Genomic DNA, 15,306 nt, shown 5'->3' on the forward strand with positions numbered 1-15,306 from the left:
AAATGTAAATGTATCCTCTTGCGGAGAAAAAAAAGCAATTTTACAATCTGGCAGTCAAACCTCTACTCTATTCCAGTGGCCACATATCACTCAAGATTTTGATATTCTCTGCCAGACTGATGGCTCTTGTTTTAGTGTAGTCTAAAATGAGGTGCAACCAATCACAGAATATCGGTGCTGAGAGGGTCCCACCCTCCTTGAAATAGCATTTTCAAGGCCTGTTTCTATGCTAAGTTTCACCCAAAACATGAGTGAACGCAACTACATACTAGTAGTTCTTACTGAGGGAAAAGTAGTAGACGGGGCTTCAGACAGGAAACATGTCTGTCATTTGCTGACTTATTCTGGATTCTGCTTTTCATTTTGCAAGCACTGGGTAATAACAGCAATCATGTAGCTTGATCCAATCATAGAATACAACGAAACCAAGCAAATCAATGGATTACTTTCAACTTAATTATTTTACCAAATTTAGGCTCCCCTGCATCTTCGGTGTGTGCAAGTGAAGGGGCCTGAAGCCTCAATTTCTAATTTCCCTTAAAATATAAGATACACTCTAGAAACGTAACCCAACCAACCATTAAAACCAACCAACATTAATGTTTTGATAGTCAAGCAATCACAGATGCTGTCACTGCAAATTTGTAACTGACCATAGCTTATTCCACTTAAAAGAAATAAAACCTGATCTTGTTTCTTAAAGAAAAAAAAAATATCATGGTTCAGGTTTACTGCACAGTTCAACAAGACAAAAAACCCAAACCAAAACAACACAGTGCAAGAGAAATAAAAGTGAATTGGCTTTGCTTTCAGAAGTTTACCCATCCCTGTATACAATGCAATGGAAAATGCAATTTGACAGAAAAACCTTGGAAATAAATCTGACTTGGAAATAACAGTAAAATTTTGACGTTTTACAGTAAGATTGTTTCAGCTTCTCAAAAAAGAGCAGCTCTTTATGACTTTACTGAGCTCCCTCCCCGAAGTTTAACATTGCAGAAAGCACTTATATTTACCCAAGAGGTTAATAATCCCTTCGTTATATGCCGCAAACAGTCTAATGGCATCTTTGAAGAGGAGCATGAAGGCAGCATTAATTACACCATTTGTAAGTTCATTGCTATTGACCTAGGAAGATGAAAAAAAAGTTAATTTAGCTGAATTGATCCCTTATTGGAAAACTTCTAGCTGAACTCCAGTACTCTATATCCCAAGGCATGTTTTCCGCTCATTTCACCAGCTATTAATGGAAAATAGCAGCATAGCATATAAACACAGGATCACAGCAGAGAATTAAATCAAATCATTTTGGCAGACATTTCTGTTAACTATTATTAATGTTAACTAACATAAGTTAAAGACAGAGGGCATATCAAATAATCAACTTCTAAATAAACAGTTCTTACACACAGTACACAATAAACAACACTAATTTAGCACAAAGCTTTCTCTCCAGTGAGCATCATAATTTTTTATTCTCATTTCTGAGGGATTTGTGTTCTTTAAGCTGTGCAGATAACATGGAACCAAGTTCAAGACCTTTAATCTTGACCTATTTTACAAGCTTGTGCATGTTTATTGAACAAAGTCAATAGTATGTTAGACATGTACATGCTGCTAAACTTACATTGAAGTCAAGAAGTGCATCCATTTGATTTTGTATAATCGGTACAGTTTTTAGGAGTTTTTCTGTGTTCATTGTTCTCATCACACCATCAGCCCTGTTGTGCAAAACAAAAGAAAATTCTTCACCTGAATTTTGAAAGCAATGGTTAGTGAGAAACAATGTGGAGAATAAAACAGGTCAGAGAAAACATTTAAATCACTGCCATTCAAATCAGGCATTTTGATAGTCAGGAAAGCTCTCTCTAGCCAATGAAACTAATAACTGCAGTGTACAAAAGCAATAACTTATTTGGACAAAACATGACTCCAAGATGAATTTTTGTTTAGAGGAAATGAAACTGATAGTGCTCAGAAATATAGCAGAGCTATATGCATCAGGTAACCACAAACCTGCTCTGAAGGTTATTTCTGAATCAAATTTTCACCTATGCTTTTTTTAATCACGTGATCATTATTTTCTGTCAGTTTGGATTATTTTCTTTTCAGCTAAAAGCAGGAAGAAAGAATAAACAAATGTGACAATATGTTTTCCAAGCTTTTTCAGAAAGATTAGAGACTACATGACACTTCATTTTAATGACTGGCTACCAATATTTGGTTGTTTATTAGTTGTCCAGATTAAACAGACTAAGACTAAAAGCATCCAAGAAGAGCAACAGCTGAGGAAGAGATTAAATCACCTCAGTGACAAGAAATAACTGCTTTCAGTTGCATCAGCATGCACACAGGAAACTAAATGTTCCTTGCAAAACGCAGATCTCTCAGGGCATCTGCACAGGAAAGCTGTGGATGTTCTCCAGGCTGGGAGGCAACGAGAAGCAAACTGCTTCCAGCTTTCTACCTGCACCATATATTCCCTAATAATAAACAGCAACTGCAATAAGCCTAATGTGGCAGGGCATGGGAGCAGAGTCTCAGAGGAAAAATGATCTATGAAAAAGGTAGATTGCTGCCACCAGAACAGTTATTCCTGCTGGCTTGCAGAAGGCTTCCCAGGCACATGCTGTGGGCTAAGTAATTCACCTCACTAGGCCTAAAACACCTGATTATAAAGCAACTGCATAACTCACTCATATCTGCAGCCACCTGACCACATGCAGATCCTATATGTGGAAAGGCTGCTGGTCTACAACTATCTCTAAAGGCCAAAAGAGCAAAAGGAGCCCAAGCAGTCCCCTTTTACTTTACCGTCACACTTCATAACAAAATGGACTCTACAGTATTAGCAAAGAGGTATAAGGGATTTGGACATTCTTCTCAGGCCAATTTCAAATGGCTTTGTAACACTACTGCAGTTACCTCATTTTAACAGTTTTAGGTTGAGATTTTTGTGAGTTAAGAATTAACTTTTAAGTTACCGTGTGTATGGATGATAAAGGATGCCCGCATGTAAGAATAAAATTATGTTTTTAAGCTTTAAAAAGCACAGAGATAATGGATAAAGATAGAAAGACTTTCACTGTGACCAGTACATCCTCTCCAGCCTTCCCAGTGAAGATCTCCAGATTAATTCCATAATTCACTATAACACATGATTTACCCAACTACTAAGAGCCCCGCAGTGTTATTTTACAGGTAAACAGGTACCTAGCCTCAAACAACTGATTTCTCTTAAAGGAGCTCACTTTTCAGGGGAAAATTTTAATTCCAGTAGGCAAACTCCACTGAGTATCATCTACTACAATGCTCTGTTAAAAGTATGAATTGCACAACCTTTATAAAGGTAGTAAACTTCATACACACATTTTGGGACAAGAACAGAGAAACATCAGGACAGACTGCAAGGTGTTTCACAAAACACCTGTCATTTAAACATTCTAGAGCTAGAAACACAAGCAAATTGCAAAGTCCCCCATACTACATGTGAGACAAAGTAACTTTGTGATCTATCATGGTACACTTGGCCAAAATCCCACTTTTTTGATATATACTTTTGTATTGGGTTTGTGTGGCAAGGTTTTGGCAGCAGGGGGCTACATGGGTGGCTCCTGTGAGAAGCTGCTAGAAGCTTCCCCCATGTCCAATGGAACCAATGCCACCGGCTCCAAGATGGACCCACCGCTGGCCAAGGCTGAGACCATCAGTGATGGTGGTAGCACCTCTGGGATAACATCTTTAAGAAGGGGGGGAAAAAACTGTTGTGCAACTTAAGCCAGAGAAATGAGTGAGAATATGTGAGAGAAAGAACCCTGCAGCCCCCCAGGTCAGTGCAGGAGGAGGGGCAGGAGGTGCTCCAGGCCCAGAGCAGAGGTTCCCCTGCAGGCCGTGGGGCAGCCCATGGGGAGGCAGCTGTGCCCGGCACCCATGGAGCTCCACGGGGGAGCAGAGACCCACCTGCAGCCCGGGGAGGAGCCCACGCTGCAGCAGGGGATGCCCGAGGGAGGCTGTGACCCCGTGGGGAGCCCACGCTGGAGCAGGCTCCTGGCAGGACCTGTGGCCCCGTGGGGGACCCACGCTGGAGCAGTTCATGAAGAGCTGCAGCCCATGGGAAAGACTCATGTCAGAGAAGTTCATGGAGGACTGTCTGCTGTGGGAGGGACCCCACCCTGGAGCAGGGGAAGAGTGTGAGGAAGGAACGGCAGAGACAGCATGTGATGAACTGATCTCAACTCCCATTCCCTGTCCCCCTGCACTGCTGGGGTGGGGTGAGGTAGAGAAATTGGGAGTGAAGTTGAGCCTGGGAAGAAGGGAGGGGTAAAGGGAAGGTGTTTTAAGATTTAGTCTTTATTTGTCATTATCCTACTCTGATTTGATTGGTAATGAATTAAACTAATTTTCTAAGTCTGTTTTGCCCATGATGGTAATTCTCACTGTCTTTATCTCAACCCATGAGTCTTTTGTTACATTTTCTCTCCCCTGCCCAGCTGAGGATGGGGAGTCATAAAGCAGCTTTGGTGGGCACCTGGCATCCAGCCAGGGTCAACCCACCACACCTTTGATTAATATAAAGAAATGAAAAATGGTATTCAAACCGTTAGCGTTTAAAGTAGTAAAATTACAATAATTGAAGTAAAATATTTTTGCAACATAACTGTGCAGTGGAGCCTTTGTTTGTCATGGGAGATATCCAACTGAGGAAAGCAGACATTACTGTCTGTGCTGAGTTGGAGCCAACATTGGTATTCTCCGCTTGAATTACAGGACATAAGACAAAACCTTAAAATAAGCACAAGAAAATACAGTCCTTACCCTCTTTTTACTTTTGTGAAGTCAAAAGCCACTTGTCTGTAGGAAACTGCCTTTTCATTCAGATACCTACTATACCGTCTGATAAACGTTGACATGTCATAACCTAAAATACAGGTTTCAGAAGCTTATTACTTATTCAATTAAAGATGTAGACCCTTACTCTAAATAAAGTGCAAGAAATCAATGCAAGACAGCTTCATTGTATTTTTGGTGATTTTGTATAGTTAATCTGTGTTACTAAGAACTGCATGCATCATCGTAGTTACCATGAAATTACACAATACTGCAAATATCTAGAAGACCTGACCTATGTGGAAGTCTACACTGTGCTTCCTAAGGAAATTACTTCTGAAAGCAAAACAAAGTATTTTTATGCAAGTTCTCTCATACTATGATAGAAGTTACTACCAAAAAGATTTAAATGATGCATTCACAAAGATGTTTGCATCAACTCCACAACAGATCCTCTCATTTACAACTGAATAAGAAAAATAAAAAAGGCATTGAAGGACATATTAAGACATGACAAATTCTTCTATGTTAAGACAGTGGTGATAGGAAATATTTTGATAACTGCCAGTCTAAGGATGCAGGCCAAGAAAAAGATCTGTTCATGATCTATACTGAGACCATGGAAGCTAAGACTCAATAAAATAATGCAATTTGCTAGGCCCTTGGTTATCACTGAGGAGCTTTCTGTCCCCAGGCAGCCACTCTGTGTGCCTGTTTCCATACAGCTGTGGCAAAAATTAGAAGCAGCTATACAAAAATAACACAGAGTAACAAAACACCTCAGGAGATGACAGCTACACTGTATGATCAGAATTGCACTGAACAGCAGCGTAACAGTTTGGAAGGGTATTTCAGTTGAAAAATTCCAGTTCTCAGAAAAACTTCTTTGCCCATAGAACTAGTCTCAAAAATAGATGAAATGATCTTCAAACAATTTCCCAAAAAGGTAATTATTTTTTTAGACACAGTTCTCTTCTCACTGACATGCTCTGATGTATGTATGATGCATTATTTGAAATTTAACTTACTAATTAAAATACACCTCTCCAATTGGAGAAATCTCTTCAGAAACAGGAGGAATACTAAGTCAGACCTGTTTAGCTAAGAAAGTTAGAAGCATCTATAAGCAAGCCTTTCCTAAACAGTACCACAAATTCCTGCAGCAGACAGCTTCTGCCATATCACAATAGCATTTTAAATTAAGAAATGCAGTCTGGGGTAAAACAGACAGAAAAATTACTTCTTAAATGACACAGAGATAGCAAGTTGTATTTACCGTCCCCCAGCATACTACTTACTAGCTTTTAGTTAAAAAGATGCCTTACCTTGCAATCCACTTTTGTCTAGGAAATTGCTCAAATTAAACAATGTGTTTCTGGACGCCAGATACTGGATAAAGCGCTAGATAAAAGGAAAAATTTGAATGCTTTTACTAATATTACCAATGAGCTGGAACTGAAGTAATAGTACTAGAACCTGGTTTTATCCAGCTTAGGAAATTCAGCTTTTATGCTTTAAGACTGATCTCAAATCTGGAAACTATTACAAAAACTCAGCTAAGTTTTCAAATGAAGCTAGTTACCTCTTATGTAAAAATCTGTGAATAAATCAAAGTCACAGATATTGCATGAAGGCTTCTGATGGAAAGACCTCGTTTATTTTAAGCCAGAATATGGAACCATAAACTTCTGAAAAAATCCCCCCAAACACATTCTCATTTTACATGTTCAAATTGTTTCACTAACTTCAATTTTATAACAATTTCATTTTACCAATTAGCCAAGGTATCTTTGGTCAGTACACAATCTTAATAGCACTTAAGCTTAAATATGAAAATAAGGTGATATAAAGATATGATTGATTTATAAGCAAACTAAATGGAATAAATAATAATGCTTATAATATTTTATATGGATTATTATGTTTAACAGTATTACACTTTGTACATCTGATTAGTTACATATATTTGAATTATATTTCACAAAAATGAATGACGTTTTTCATCTTGTAAAGACACCTTTCAGATCACTGACACCACATCTTATTTAGGGGGAAAAAATAACTGTCTTATGAACCACTCTACAGAGCACAACTACAAAAATAAACCAATCATTCACTTGTAATAACATTTTGACAGGGGGAAAAAATAGTTCTGATTAGTGTAATATCTACTGCTGAATTATTTTTATTAGCATAAATACATAGGTTACATAGAAAAAAGATTGGAGAAGTGTGAAAGCACTCAGTACTTAGCTATAAATGAATTAAGCAAAAGCTAGAGGACCAAAGGCTTTTCAGGTTTTTTACAAAGGGATTTACAGATTTTTCCATAAACCTCTAGACATTTTCATAAGCACTCGATTTCCATGTTCACTGTTCAAGTACTATTTCTATCTGTGAAAAGTTTCATCTTGAGCAACAAAACTCATTACTTCTGTAACATGTTTAGCACGCAAAATTTGTCTGCCAGTTTTATTCTTCAAATGGAAAGTATTTCAGACAGTGGTCCCAAGAAATACCGTTAATTACTACGAAGTGTATTGGTATCAGTTTAAAATTCATGTGACTCAAAGGGCAACAACAAAAGTGTATAGATTCTATTTTGGAAAGTTTCAATTATTCCAGTGATAATGCCTAAAGTCAACATGAGAAGTTTGCCCTCTTGTGGCTTACTTCAAAGTATAGATTTTTACCAAGACCAGAAATGCTCTGCAGCTGACCTGCAAGAGAAATGAGTATTTTTATTTTTTTTTAAACTTAAAAACCCTTCACGAAGCCAGTCAGGCAGAAGTAGATACACAACCTGCAAGAACTCCGAATGCAACCTGAAATGAAAAGTTTTGGTCCTCTCCACAAAATCCTACTTGCAGTTTTCTAAAGCTACCACTCTTAGTTCCAAAATTCGTATAGCATACATAATACAGTCTGTTTACAGTAAAACAAAGTGTTTACAAACACTTTCTAAGGAAGCCTTCCAAGTACAGTTTGGGTTTTCTTTTTTAAAATGCAGAAAATTCAAGCTGCTGCTATGCTTGGCATCTCAAAAAATAAGGCCCCATAGGAATTCAAGTTGTGGAACAAACCAAGCTTATTCATTTTTGTTTAAATTGGGGGTTTGTTTAATTGTTCTACAGTATCTGGTGTTATTTATATGCTCATACTCAAAGCCAGCTCACAAGCACACATTTACCTTCACTGCAAAAGGTTAGGGTGTGATGGTGGAAGTCCATTCAGAATTATCTGGGAGAAAAACCATCTGAATTAGCTAGAGCATGAATCTAAAAATGCTTCCATTTTTAGCTTTCAGAATCTTATTCAAGATAATTTCTGTTGGTTTTGTTTGGTTGGTTTTTTATTACTAGAATAACACCACAAAAAAAAAAAAGTATCTCCAGCATTCAGGACACTTACTTTTGATTCTAGAATTACAAACTTTACAGTAGAAACAAATTAGGTAGACAAGCATATAACCAGACCCATGTTCATGCAGAATTAGACATGAAAAGTTAAACATTTTCTTACAAAGATAATTAGTGGAAGCATTTAGCTGACATTTATAGGAATTAAGTGCTGTAACTGTTGTCAGACATAGCATTTTTTTTGTATTACCTCATTTCCATACACCATTAGATGATGGGTTGTGATGAGAGATTTGAAGACCACTACCCAGCTACTGTTGGTAGTTCTTTCAAACAAACTGTCTGCCAGTTGTGGGATGTTCACATTCATCTCATTTGTGCACTGGATTAAATCTGCAACACAGAAATTTTTATTGTTACAAATTCTGTGAAGAAAGATCAATAACATTAAAAAAATCAGTACACTTATTTTATATAGTAATATTTTCCATGAAAACTGAGGGTCTTTCCAGTAAAATAATTTCTTGAAAAGCACTGCAGTACTGGTCTACCAGAACCTCATAATACAAACTCCACTTTGCTCACTGCCAAGATTCCTGGTCAATTGCTTTTGCAGTTGCCTTAGAAGGTCTTGGAACAGAAATACCATAATGACTTACGCTGTCTCTGACTAACAACTCCCAGCTTTCAGACATCTAAAACATTAATAGCAAAATAATTCTTACATGCTACCATTTAATCAAGTTTTACTGGAACCCTATGACTAGAATTAATAGTAAACCTCAGGTTTCTGGCCTCTTAATGGACCACTAAACCCTTCTAGAGATTGGTTCAACGTGGGTAATAAAAGATTTAAATACTGCTTAGTCTTGACAATGCAATCAACACCTTCAAAAGGGCAGAGGAAATGTCAAGTGAAAAAATAAGCCTCTAGCTACAATGACAGAAGCTGACAGATGAATTTACTTACAAAGTGGGTTGTTAACAGAAAGATAGTTAGGAGCACAGCAAAACCCAAGGTTAGCTAGCTAAAACAAAGCTATCCAAATTTTGCTCAACCTGGACTTCCAGTAGACAAGATCTAATGACTATTCAAATACTTTTTTAAAAAGGTACCCTATCTTTCTTCTAGATTTGCTACTGTCACAACTGTATGAGCACAAGGAACGATGTGGTTATGAAACAATCAATATGTAATAATCCAGTAACTGATTTCCAAATGCCAATGAAGGAAGCAACGACTCAACGATGCTAGAGTAACAAATACAACAGGAGCAACTGTATTAACACCCAGCTGTGATATAACACATCTTTCTAGCATTTAATATGAAGCTTAAAGCAAGAGAATACTGATGACATTTTACTACTATTATTACTACCTCAAAAATAAAACAGTAATTTTCACTTAAACTGTGAGCCCTGACAGAAGTCACAGCTCAATATGGATCAAGACCTGAGTAAGCCTTATGCCTGCCTGTCTATGGGCTACTAAGACTCAATGGAAACATCCGTTTAATCTGAAGGGAAACATTTAACCTTTGAAGACAGTTTTATATCCTGCTATGAAGGGAAACGTTTAACTTTTGAAGACAGTGTTATATCCTGCTATGAACAATCACTCAAGAAGGACTCCTGGAAGACAGGACCCTCCTTCAGCCACAGAAGCAGGTAAGCATGGCTACCACAAACTCAGAACTAGTACGGTCAGAACTGAAAAACCTGTTGTTTACAAGTTTAAGTATTAAAGGAAGCAAGCAGGAAATGATTTCTACATTCGAAATGTAATGAGATGAAGAGATTAGCCATTCCTTTATCTACAAGTAAAAATGTGATGACTACAGGCATTTATGACCTCATTTTTAAGTCATGGTTATCTATTATTGGATGATGATTTGGGGCTGTTAAGACAATGCTAGGATATTACTCAGCAAGAGACATGCTCTGAATTGGATCATTAAAACCAAGCCCTGCAGCTTCTTGATCTTCAGGTCTTCCCACCTAAGTAATAACACGAGCTGTTTAGTGCAAGGCTATCTGGCAGGAGCCCACGTTAAATACAAAGGTATGTGCACCACAGGATGTCAAGTCATACACTTTGGTGTAAGAGGTGCAAACGCACATTAGAAAGTGAGAACTTCTAAAATGCAACATTTGCCAACAAGTTAACAGTAACAAAGAAGGAAGTGCCACTTGAAAATCCACTATCTAAAATTACTAAAAAATTTATATCCATTCTAGATGATATTTTGTGCCAGAAGAAATGTTTTCTGAAGCGTCACTGGACTTTCAAATGATGTTTTGATATCTGTTGCAGTGTATAAAAGAGAACAGGCTCTGTAACCCAGCAGAAAATCATCCCTCAGAGTTGGTGAGTGTTTCTGTGAAAAGCATAGGAATGAACTTGGGGCAGGGGGAGAGAAGGCAGGCACCTTAGGAAAGACTAGTAGCCAACTGGGATAGAACATAGGCAAGAACAGAAGTACAGCGGCAAGTCTAGCCTTGAATGGAAGGAAGTATATTTGCATATGCAAACAAGGAAAGGAGTCACTACAATACCACAGTTACTACAAACCAAGTTTAATGAAACATGAAGTTCCTTTCTCTACAAAATGCAGGTTGAACAACACAAATGTTTAATAATCTGGTATGTCCTGATAGCCAAAAATTACCTCTATCTAAAAGCTTCTTTGAAAGTATTCACATGAGCAATGCTAATTAGGTAAAGAAATATTTGTACAGTTAAGTTCTAATTAAATCAGCAATATTTGTGCTAAGCATAGCATAAACAGCATAGCACAGACACAGCAGAAGAGAAGACAGTACGCTGCATCCCACGTTCCTGCAATGCCTCTTCAGGAAGACTGTCACATACAGTGCTCTTGCTTATTTATCCTATTCCCACAGCCACCTTTCATTAAGGGAGAGGAACAAATATATCATTATTTTCACATCCTACACTTTATACAACTCATCTCACACCCACCTATGAAAATACTAGCTACATACTTTGAAATCTAAGTGCCCAAAGCAACACATCTCAAGACTGCTAGTTCCTGGGTATGGATGAGCAATGCAACAGAGGCAGGTATGTAACCAAAGGGCAAGGCACTAAGGGGAATAGCTTTAACCTTAGAAAAGAACAAAAAGAAACAAACAAACAAAAAGGAAACAAAAAAGGATAACCCTTGGTGAAAACATGAGGACTGTTTCGTCTTTGATCTTCTTGTGGTAGGAGAGGAGAAGGAGGATTGAATACCTGCCCCATCAATACTACAGAAAGGGAAGTCACTCTCCTGATTTTCTGCATTAATGCCCACACCACCTCACAGCCGAAAAAGAAACACTCCTGGGAAGTACAAACCACCTTCCCAACTCTGAAAGCTGCTACAACTTCCACAGCACAAGACACAGAGCATACAGATATTAAATAATAAACACTGATCACTGTTTCAAAGGCAGCAGCAGCTAGCAACAAGAATTTTAGCTAGCTGGGAGTTGTATGAGGGACAGGAATGAATGCACAGTCATATCCACGGATGTAGCTGGAAACAGCCCAGAGAAAGGCCATCAGGACAGCCAGGGCTTAGAGCACGATGCATGAGAAGCAATTGAAGCAGGTGGGTTTATTGCATCTGCAGAACAGAAAACTAAAAGCAGGGAGGGACAATATAAATGCTACCTTCACAGTCAGATGTTTCTTGGAGGTTCACAGCAAGAGGATGAGAGGCAGCAGTCATGCAGCAACAAGGGAAATTCTAATCAGACGAAGAAATTAAACATCTTCACAATTAACGTGGTCAGGCACCACAGCCTGTAAACCACCAGATTTTTTGAAGTCTGACATGGTTTAAGCAGGGGTTGATTAGAGGACCTTCTGAGGTCCCTTCCAACCTAAAATACTTTAAAATGTTATGTGCTGTCTATGGAACGAGAATGAGAAAATGGAGACAGGCAAAAACAGAGCAGTGACTTACAAAGTAAGTTAAAGTCCAAAAGAGGAGTTCAACAGGAGTATATTTCTAAAGATTTCAAAACCTCAGACCTATTTAAGTCATGTCTTATGTTTTGCAGAACTCCATTTACCTACCTACACTAAAATCATACACCAAATTTCAGCAGAGATGTCAAAACTAGATTTTTCTAGAAAACTGTTCTAGTTTGGTTTTAAATATGGTTTAGTTTCTTCTATTTTTGTTATAACAGTTAAATTGACCACCACTAAATTACTTTCACATAATTCAGTTCTCTGAGTTTATGGCTTTTTTCCAACAAAGCAAATATTTTGCAAGGAATCATAACAAAGGTCTAGTCTACAGATATTTCAGTAATATTGAAGATTTGCAACTGCACCTGTGCCAAAGCAATTCTATTGCCTAACCCTGCTGAAGTTAACTAGTACAAAATGTGCAGTAAAATAGTGTATAATACTCTGGCTAAGAAAAATAACATATTTGCACTCCCACCCAAGATACTGACAGTCTTAACAACTGTTCAGCCTTCGTTAGAGAAAAGAACTGCATCACAGAATGGTTTGAGTTGGAAGGGACCTTAAATATCATCTAGTTCCAACCCCCATGCCATCCACTAGCCCAGGTTGCCCCAAGCCCCGTCCAACCTGGCCTTGAACCCTTCCAGGGAGGGGGCAGCCACAGCTTCTCTGGGCAACCTGTGCCAAGGCCTCACCACCCTCACAGGGAAGAATTTCTTCCTTACACCCAGTTTGAATCTACCCTCTTCCAGTATAAAACTGTTACCCCTTGTCCTATCCCTACACTCCCTGATCAAGAGTTCCTCCTCATCTTCCCTGTAGCCCCCTTTAAGTACTGGGAGGCTGCTCTAAGGTCTCCTCAGAATCTTCTCCAGGCTGAACACCCCCAACTCTCTCAGCCTGTCCTCACAGGGGAGGTACTCCAGCCCCTGATCATCTTCGTGGCCTCCTCTGGACCCACTTGAGCAGGTCCACATCCTTCTTATTTTGGGGGCCCCTGTGCTGGACACAGCACTGCAGGGTGGGTCACACAAGTGGAGTAGAGGGGAAGAAACTCCTCCCCCAACCTGCTGGCCACACTTCTCTTGATGCAGCCCAAGATGGAGTTGGTTTTCTGGGCTGAAAGCACACATTGCTGGCTCATATTGATAAATGATTCATTGCTTTGCACAGTTGATACTTATTAGGTGAGAGAAGTATAAAGGTGAAGAGTACAGTAAAGTACAGCAAGACTGAAGTTTCATACCCAAAAAACAAGCAGCAATCACGTACACAAAGCAGCTACTACAAGGTTATGTTGAAGTACATCATCTACTCCACAGTAGGCATGTAGATATGGAATAGTCAACCCACGGTAAGTGATCATATGAGTCTTGACCCACGGCAAACACAAGGCAGTCAGGCTAAATAGTAAAGCATTAAAGGCATCTGCCACAAATTAGCCGAAAGAATGCAAGCGCTTTCAACATGTGCCTGTGACCAAACTCCTCCTGCAGAACTTCATCCTGCACTAAGCAGCCTCTTAAGACAAAACTATGAAAAACTGGATTACTTCCACACAAACAGAACCACCAGGTAACCTGAACAAGTTTTTATAATTTTTTTTCCCAGAATCTTACCTATATTAACTTGCAGTAATACTGTAAAAATTTGGGTTGAAAATAGCCCTCATTAACTCAGACTATCATTTGCAGTAACTTGACAAGTAGACTGAATATAAGCCAGAATTGCATACTTCGTGTACATGCAGTATCTGATTATTTCCAATGGTTTACCCATACCTCTCAGTTTGAGCAATGTTTCCATTCAGAAGTATCAACCTGAAAACATTTACAAGAATCTGATCTTCCAGGCCAGAAAGTGTGCCCCACATCCTTAGTTACTCCAAAATAGGTCAAGCAACTGTGACAGATTCCCATCTTGGTAGCTATTGCTTTTTCATCTAGAGTAAGCACACAATTGGTTATATTCTCCAACATGCTGATAGGGTTTTTTGGGGTTTTGGTTGGGTTTTTTTAATAATGAAAGAGACGGTATCAGTTCAGTAAGCAAGCAAGTGAACTACTGATCATCCAGCATTAGTAGGCACTGACAATGCCAAAAGTTAAACACAGCATACTTCAGAAAAAAAACCAAAACAAAACCCCGCAAAAAAAAAAACAACCAAAAACATAAAGCAAAAGTAGGGTAAATTACATCCCACTTATCTATTTATATTCCCTCAGATACAGATTAAGTTTTTTAACCACTCATATAGTAAGCTTTGGCCAAACACCAAAAGGCTTGAAAATGCTGAACCGCTTTGCCCAGTAAGTCACCTGCACAATCTTCTACATTTCTTTGAATCTGAATTAATGTCTGCTAAAACAACTAAACCGTAAGATTATGGTGCAAGATTCAGCAGTTGCACTTGCCCAGGACAAACTGCTGCAAAATAAGGGGTATTTTAACACTTATATGGAAATTACTTGGAAATAGAAATTATTCTAGACTACATACTGCCTTTAAGTTGGGAAGCTACTCTACAATGTGTGAGCATCTCCAAGGATTTCGCAATGAAGGAGATCATTACCTCAGTGATGATGAAAAAAACTAAGTGATAATATGGCAATATATAGTTCTTCTGGTTTGGCTACAGCTGGCCTAAAACAGGACCAAAAAAGATTCTTCATAATAAGACCAATTTGCTCCTCATTCACACATGTACATGTACACTGCAGTTTTATGAAGTTGACTGGAAAATGATTAGGAAACAAGAACCGAAATTCTGGGAAGCAGCTCATATACAATATTCAGGCTAATTACAACTAGAAAATAAAATAAATCACAGGTTCTGCCAGACAGTCAAGAAGTTTGCATTGTAAGAATTAGCCCAATTTATTTATTTTCAAAAAGATATTAAAAAACAGCTCAAAAATAAGAGCCCCACAAAACAAACATATCAATTTACTATTATTCCTGTTTCAAAGGATCCAGTTTTCACACTGCAGCTATCCAGTGTGTCAGCAGCTTTGCTTGGATGGCATGTTTTCTTCTGATTCCTGCTAGAGACACTACTGTTACAAAAACTCAGCATCCCCCATACCAGCTTCTTACAGGAGTCAAGCCTGTGTTTGACACCCACCCACAGTC

At 38.5% G+C, this 15,306-nt stretch overlaps 1 protein-coding gene across 9 annotated transcripts in view; it reads right to left on the minus strand.

Moving 5' to 3' along the window:
* Positions 1–15,306, minus strand: part of PICALM (phosphatidylinositol binding clathrin assembly protein) — a 70,754-nt gene that overhangs the window by 32,885 nt on the left and 22,563 nt on the right. For all 9 annotated transcript variants that reach the window (XM_074918236.1, XM_074918227.1, XM_074918219.1 and 6 more), the window contains exons 2-6: positions 8,437–8,579; positions 6,153–6,228; positions 4,816–4,918; positions 1,628–1,721; positions 1,017–1,128 (exon numbers count right to left, since the gene is read on the minus strand). In XM_074918236.1, the coding sequence (XP_074774337.1) occupies positions 1,017–1,128; positions 1,628–1,721; positions 4,816–4,918; positions 6,153–6,228; positions 8,437–8,579 (528 nt within the window). The remainder of the gene's footprint in view (positions 1–1,016; positions 1,129–1,627; positions 1,722–4,815; positions 4,919–6,152; positions 6,229–8,436; positions 8,580–15,306) is intronic.

Source organism: Athene noctua, chromosome 1, assembly GCF_965140245.1.
Source record: "Athene noctua chromosome 1, bAthNoc1.hap1.1, whole genome shotgun sequence".
Taxonomy (NCBI): domain Eukaryota; kingdom Metazoa; phylum Chordata; class Aves; order Strigiformes; family Strigidae; genus Athene; species Athene noctua.